Source organism: Penaeus japonicus, unplaced genomic scaffold (genome assembly GCF_977035675.1).
Source record: "Penaeus japonicus unplaced genomic scaffold, GWHDUDI00000001_assembly GWHDUDI00000016, whole genome shotgun sequence".
Taxonomy (NCBI): Eukaryota; Metazoa; Arthropoda; class Malacostraca; order Decapoda; family Penaeidae; genus Penaeus; species Penaeus japonicus.
The window spans coordinates 20904089-20911588 of NW_028234418.1; the positions used below are offsets into that span (position 1 = coordinate 20904089).

At 35.8% G+C, this 7500-nt stretch overlaps 2 protein-coding genes across 2 annotated transcripts in view; one reads left to right on the forward strand and one right to left on the reverse strand.

The window, feature by feature from the left end:
* Positions 1-5760, forward strand: part of LOC122260329 (DDB1- and CUL4-associated factor 13) — an 8266-nt gene extending 2506 nt beyond the window's left edge. Inside the window, exons 3-9 of the mRNA XM_043027554.2 lie at positions 3-197; positions 821-1007; positions 1571-1715; positions 2419-2581; positions 2796-2942; positions 3367-3530; positions 5240-5760. Of these exons, the coding sequence (XP_042883488.1) occupies positions 3-197; positions 821-1007; positions 1571-1715; positions 2419-2581; positions 2796-2942; positions 3367-3530; positions 5240-5348 (1110 nt within the window). The 3' untranslated portion in view covers positions 5349-5760. The remainder of the gene's footprint in view (positions 1-2; positions 198-820; positions 1008-1570; positions 1716-2418; positions 2582-2795; positions 2943-3366; positions 3531-5239) is intronic.
* A 1281-nt stretch (positions 5761-7041) lies between these two features.
* Positions 7042-7500, reverse strand: part of Vkor (Vitamin-K epoxide reductase) — a 6233-nt gene continuing 5774 nt past the window's right edge. Inside the window, exon 3 of the mRNA XM_043027555.2 lies at positions 7042-7500. This exon is cut by the window's right edge and continues 651 nt beyond it. The gene's annotated coding sequence lies outside the window, so the exon portion shown is untranslated.

The window sequence follows — 7500 nt, forward strand, 5'->3', positions numbered from 1 at the left end:
AGCTGATGCTATGGGACCTCACTTCGGGTCAGTCTAAGTGGTCTGTCCAGGCCCACAATGGCCATCTTGGGGCCATTGTGACAGCACCAGATGGGGGCTCCTTCCTCACAGTTGGCAACGACAAGACCATAAAGCGATGGTCACTTGAGAAGACGCTGGAAGGCACTGATTTACCTGTAGATACCTGGATGAGTGACGTAAGTGAGGGCTCTGAGAAGTGTGTGCTTATGGTCATGTTTGATTATGCCACAGTGTATTTTCTTTACCAACTAGTTTGTGATGAACTGGACAACTAGTTACTGAATTGGTCACATAAGTCATTTTAGTTGTCATGTTTGATGAATATCTGATTTCCCATCTGCTTATTTCAGCACTTGTTCTGAATTATTTTCTTTAAGTATGATTAGAACCTGGCATTCAGAATCATCATGGAATTTGCTCTTCAGCTTTTTTACCCAAAATATATTGCTTGAACTTTTTCATATATTTACAAATGTGACATTTTGTTAGATTTATTCCATCATCAGTAAGGAAAGCAATTACACAGAGTAATTTATTTATAGTGATAATACTCCTCACATTGCGGGAGGGGAATATTCAAGTCTGTATGCCAGAGCAATGCTTTCTTTACATTTTGGGAAGAAAATTAGTAAAGAAGGGGTTAATAAAAAAAGATGGTTGATTATTGAATTTACTATTAACTTTTGTATATACATAAACTGTTTAATTTATTTATTACAAAGTATGTGTCATTTATATGTGTTTAATATTATGCATCTTTTCGGTATCTAATAAGTATGACGTATATTTTCTCTCCTAGACTTTAATCACAGGTATATCGCACCACCGATACAACAATGAGTTTATCACATGTGGTGAAAGAGTGTTGCTGTGGGATGCCACCATGAAGGCCCCCAAATTCTCCTATGACTGGAATACAGGAGCCCATGGCAGCAATGCCAGTGTGGTCTGTGTCAAGTTTAATGATATTGAGACGTCACTGTTCGGTAAGAAAAATGGAATGAATATATATTTACATATTGAGTATTCTTTGATATTCAAGTGGCCATATCTTTGTCAATACTTTGCTTCAATATACATCCAAGTTAATGCACTCAAACATTACCTTGTATTGTTATATATTTCAGTAAATTATACTTTGTGAATTACAACCTAGTTATGCAAGGCTTATGCCACATGCTCTTATAGCAGGCTTCCTGTGCAAGATAAGTGTACCATAGGTGAAAGGTTATAAACCCAGATGTATATCCAGAAGATAATGAATAAAAGGAAGACTTTTAAGACAGAAGAAATGAATAAATCCAAAGGTGGATATGTAGAGAAAAATATATGTCCAAATAAGGCACATCATTTTACGTTAAGTACATAAGAACTTTTCTGCCACTTTCATCATCTTTCATTTTTTTTACCAAAGTATGTAGATAAGACTTTTAATTATTACCCAGTATCAGTATCAGTACCCAGTATCACCCCTTTCATGCTGTAGCTAGTCATGAGGTTATCATTGATTATATATTTTTTTATTTCCTCAACACGTGTGATCGAACAGCCTCCAGTGACCAAGCAAACAACATAATCCTGTATGACACAAGGGCCAAGGAGGTGAAGAAGCTGAAGATGGATATGAGAGTGAATGCTCTTGCGTGGAATCCTATGGAGGCCTTCATTTTAACAGCGGCCAGTGAGGACTACAAGTAAGTGGAGAGAGGAAAGAGTGGAAGTGGAAGTGGAAGTGGAAGTGGAAGTGGAAGTGGAAGTGGAAGTGGGAGTGGGAGTGGGGGGAGAGCAAGTTGGAGTGGAGATGGTGGTGGAAGAGGGAGTGGGAGTGGTTGTCGGAGAGGAAGAGGAAGAGGAAGTGGGAGTGATAGTGGTAGTGATAGTGGTAATTTTAGTTGGAGAGGAAGAGGAAGTGGGAGTGGGATAGGGAGAGGGAGATGGAAATCCTTTTCCTTATTCTTCTGCTTCCTCCTGTTTCCTTCTCATTTTCCTCTGCCTTATTTTCTTTTTCCTTATTTCTCTACCTTCTCCTCAGGTACTTTTTTTTTCCTTTTTCATCTACTTCCTCTTCTCTTTGCCTTTCCCTCTGCCTCCCCTAATTTTCTCTTATCCTCTGCTTCCTTGTATTTTCCTTTACCTCCTTTCCTTTTTCCTTCTTCTTCCACCAACACCTCTTCTCTTTTCAAAATGTCTTCCTTTTCTTCATTTGCTTTCTTCTCAAGATTATTTTAAATGGATGTTATTGTTATTACTTAGCACTTTGCTCCTAGTGGTTAATAGACCATTATACAAAGTCTATATATTTTGTAGTATAGAATGTTCCACAAGTTGCACCTCTTCACTGATAATATGCAAAGTTATTTTTAAATTTTATGCATTTATCTTTTTTTCTTTTCCTAGTTGTTACACCTACGACATAAGAAACATGAACATCAAACACCGCATTGTAGGCTTGCATCAAGGCCACACATCGGCAGTCACTGATGTCTATTACTCTCCAACTGGCAAGGAGTTTGTCTCAGGAAGCTATGACAGGTCCATCAGAATATTCTCAATAGAGGAAGTAAGTTGGTTAAGAGTGTTGTGGGACTTAAGTACAGCATTCTGCTTTGAGATATGTGTTGTTCTTTTGTTTCTAAAGACTGGTATTTGTTATCATTGATAGGTATGAGTACTTAAACCAGTACTTTAGGATATGAGATTGAATTTCTTTTAAATGATAAAAGCAAAATAGACCTGCATTTCTTCATGTAGCAAGTAATGATTCTTGTTTTCAGGGAAAGAGTCGAGATGTGTACCATACCAAACGCATGTTCAAGGTGAATTGCGTATTATGGACTGCTGACAGTAAATTTGTCCTTTCGGGCTCCTCTGACCACAATGTGAGGCTTTGGAAGGCCGTTGCGCACGAGAAAATGGGTGTAGTAAGTGATATTGACTTTTTTTTGCCATATAGATATTCCTATTTATAATTCTAGCATTGGTGGTGGTGTTGGCTTGAAAAGGATGAATCACTATTATTATTATTATGAATAATAATAATAATAATTAAAAGATACATAAATATTCTAAAGAAATAAAATCATCGTCATCGTCGTTGTTGTCGTCGTCATCGTCATCTTGATCATCATCATTTACTTACAAATTAACCATGTTTATTTTTTTTTGGTCTAGCTAAGTACAGCTATGGTTCATCATTTTCCATTGACTTATTTTTTCTTCCCACTTTTCAACATAATGCCTCTTGCTTTTCAATATATGGACCTGTTCCTTATTAAAAGTCTCACTAGTCTTCTTTGGTCTCTTGGCTGTAAATAGAAGCTTTAAGCCTCTTCTTCCCTCCTGCAGATGCGTGAGAGAGAACGGTCGGCCATTAACTATTCAGAGGAGCTGAAGAAGAAGTACAGCAACTTCCCTGAGGTAAAGAGGATCCTGCGGCACAGGCACTTGCCCGGCCACATCTACCATGCCAAGAAGGAGCATGCCACCATCAAGGAGAGCAAGGCTATTCGGTAAGTGCCAGCATATGGTGAATAAGGGACATTGTCAAGTATGAGCAAGTAGTGAATCTAAGAAGTGTTAAACCAAGGCCTGGATTAAAATAGAATGAATCATGGCTTAGAATGAATCATTTAAGGAAATATAGGTTTTACATTCTTTCTCAGAAATATTTCTGAGAAAGGCCATTGAATTCAAGTTTATGTTTTCACGATGCGCGCGGTGCACGCTCTGACGCTCGCAGGAGCGACTTTCAACCCACCCTATCCTTATGGGCTTGCGTGATTGAGTCACCTGTGCGATTCATGTGTAGAAAGTAGTGCTCTGTTCATGAGGATGTATTATACGTCGCAAAAAGATGTTCTAGCACTGTTTTTTAGTTGTGTTTTCTATTGATCGTTCGCGTCCACTATTCTTCAATCCTATGTTGTGTAATCTCATGGGAAAGTGGAAGGCGCATTCTTTAGTTGAGCGTAACAAACAGTTTTTTTTTTCAATCTTTTTTCTTTTTCTTCCTAAACATTCTTGCTAGTAATCATGAACAACCATACATGTGCATACAAGTGAATGCCAAAGTACAGCAATGTTTTATTCAAGTGTCATTTTTGTTTAGTGGTGTCAATAAAAAGATGTTATACTAATTTTTGTTTTTTTTTTTTTTTTTTTTATCGCATCGGCCAATTACAACTTGATTTTTTTTTTTTCTTCCTTTTCAGATCTTCATATATAATTAAATCAGAACAGACATCCTCCATCGCCGTAATCAAGATTAGTTATGTACCCTGAGACGTCCATTCACTATCCACGTTATATCCATCGTTAAATCTATTTAGAAGGATAAAGAAAGTAGCCTTAGACAAATCAAGTATGAAAAATCGAATCTTCGTCCATTTCTAGCAATAATCTATCACTTCTAATGCGGGGATCGTTTCAGCAAGTCGCACTGCCTCCCGGCGCGCGGGCTAAAATGTAGCAACGTTGCCAGGGACGTCACCCGGGTCCGGGGCTTTTTTTTTCGACCACGTTGTCAGAATAGTCACCTTGCCTCAGGAAATTATTCATTCCTCATTTATAGATTTCTTCATTTGGTTTAGATTTTTATTTTTATGTTAATGTGTACATATAGAAAAAGAATGTGAATGCTTGTGTGAATGCTTCTTTGTCTAGCAACCTCTCACCATCTTTCTTACTGTAGACAACATAATCACATTATATTTTTTATAGGATCAGTCAACACCCTTATACTTTTTATTTTTACGTTAGGGCTGCCAAGACCAATAGAATAGAAATTGCCCCAGCTTTTTTTATGAGTAACTTACCTAATTTTTTCTTCTCACTTTTTGATGTGAATGATATTAGAATACATTCTTATTCTGTGTTTGTTATAGGTGATGATGTTTGGCACATAGACATGACAAAACTTGAACAAGTATAATTATACAAATAGATTTGTACCTCAGTTTATTACAAGGGAGGTTCTTTTGTTGAAAAACTATATTATATTTCAGTGTTCTGTTTTGTGAAGTGTTTTTTTTCTTACCCCCAAGGTTTCATGTATTTCCCCCCACAAGACAATTCACATTACAGAACTCTTTCCTTTAGTTAAAGCCATTTTTTTCCCAATTAAATTTTCAATCACATTAATACTTTGTTGTTATAGCTTTTATTTCATTCACTTTGCATTTGGTATAACAACTAACTAGCATGACTTCCCTACTTTCAGAATGGCCAACCTCCGCAAGCACTCGAGGGAGGGAGCAGTTCCATACGTCCCTGTTAAACAGAGGCCTGTGGTGGGCCTGGTGGATGAAGAAGATAGCGACCAGGAGTAGCCTATTAGATAGCTTACGAATGATACTAATATATATTTTTTGATGTTTAGGTTAAGTTTATAAGGAAAAAGAAAGAGATGTAATGTGCTCTTTTTTTATGATTGTTGTTCCTGGCTTGACAGAAATTGAAGCATTCAGATATGCCTATTTAATTTTGAGGAGACAGATTTGCCAAGTACAAGTTTTCATATTTCTTTATATCAAATATTTGTTGGAAAAAAAATTGTAAATAGAGCTATGATTAAGGAATTTTTGGGTGAGAAGGATGGTATTGGATTTGCCATTGATTTGTGAAATTTGACAGAATTCTGTAAGAAAGATTTTCAATTGTTTGTTATATATCCTTGAATGCAGAAGCAAAAGAGATGGAGAAAGATGTAAATCATTTTACAATAATAATGATAAGAATTGAGAACAAGTATTATTAATCCAAGCTGAAACAATATGAAACACCAAGAACTAAAACAAATACTTATTCAGATAGCAGGAAACAGCATGGTGAAATGTTTTGTTCATGAGTGTTAGTTTTAAGTAAATTAAAATATGTTTTTATAAAAATTTAGTCATTCTTCATAATAATAGCATTAAGTTATGTCACAAAAACATATGATTCATATTTAACCCATTCACACCGGGGTGATTCTGGCTCTGAATGGTCACAATGTCGGGGTTTTTGAATGTATAGGCCAAATGCCTCGGGATTCTTGGGCGCACTAGCCGTGAGCCTGGGCTATCCGCTCACCCCGAGGGCCGGCCTTGACCAAATATCTTGCTGCCGGCATCTGACGCAAAAATCATGAAACATGTCAGCACGTCATCCAGCACGAATGGGTTAATGCAGATCTAATAGAAACGTAATAGAATCTACATTTTCCTTCTTCATGGTGTGAGATAAAGTACATGCAGGCCATGTTCTGTTTTGTGAGAGTAATGGTCATCATCTTGCATTATTGATTAAAAAATCAAATCATTATTATAATTGATAAGATTATTTTGCCTTAACAATTATGGTAATAAAAACAGGTAAATATGTTCTTTCTCTCTGAGTTTTTAGATTTCACTTTGGGCAAGCCATTCTGTGAATTGTGTGTGTTTACCACAATCACAAAAAATTGTTCACACACACATGTATATACATACACATAGACAGATACATTCATTCACTCAAGCACTCATTAATTCACTCTCTCTCCACCAGATTTGTTACTAAATTAAGAAATCACTACATTATGCATTGGTGGCAAAGGGGTATATGGGTAAAAAAATAATTTTTGGTTCATTTTCCCACAGAAAATTTACATATAATATCTAGTTTGCAAGTATCCAGTAGTTTGGAATTTGTTTTTTTTTATAGGGGAGCTTGCTAACTTGAAAAATATGCAATTAAAAAAACAAGGGTCTGTTAAACACAAAGTTCTACCTTTTTTCAGCATTTAGTATACAACAACAATGATAACATTTTGGCTCTGCAGTAAAAATCAAATCAAATAGTCAGTGTAAAATGGGACACAAAAACAAAGTGCAACCTTCAAAATACCTCTTTAAAAGACAGCATTGCAATGATATGGTAATCCTAAACAAATTTCTAACCAAGCAAGTTCCTGTCATGCTTTTCTTCCTTGCCTATGATGTTGTTAATTATTATAATTTCAGTTATTAATAGGTGAGCAACACTGAAAATGAAAGAGCAAGATAGTGTAAAGATAGAAAATCTTTTATTTCCATAGTGATGGTATGCTTACAATTCGTTATGAAGAACTTTCATCAGCAGACAGCTTCATTATATAGCTTTTCTACATATATGTTTAAAGAAATATCCTACATAACTAAAGGAAAACTTATCTAGGTAATAAGTAGATTGAAAGTCTCAAATCAATCAATCTCAAAAAATTAAAGTAATAAGATACTTCATTTGTGAAGGAGAGCATTACCCTCTAACTGTGACCATGAGGTTAACACTAACAAAACCAATTGATTATCCATTCATTTGATCAGCACCTGAAATTACTAACAACTAAAATCATACCACCAGATCTTCCCTGACAGTAAACAAAATAAGGCTGTACTACTACACGTTTCATTACAACTTCGGATACAATCGTCAATTTTTCAAATACAACTATTATTTGCATTGAAAAGAAAAACATCTTTA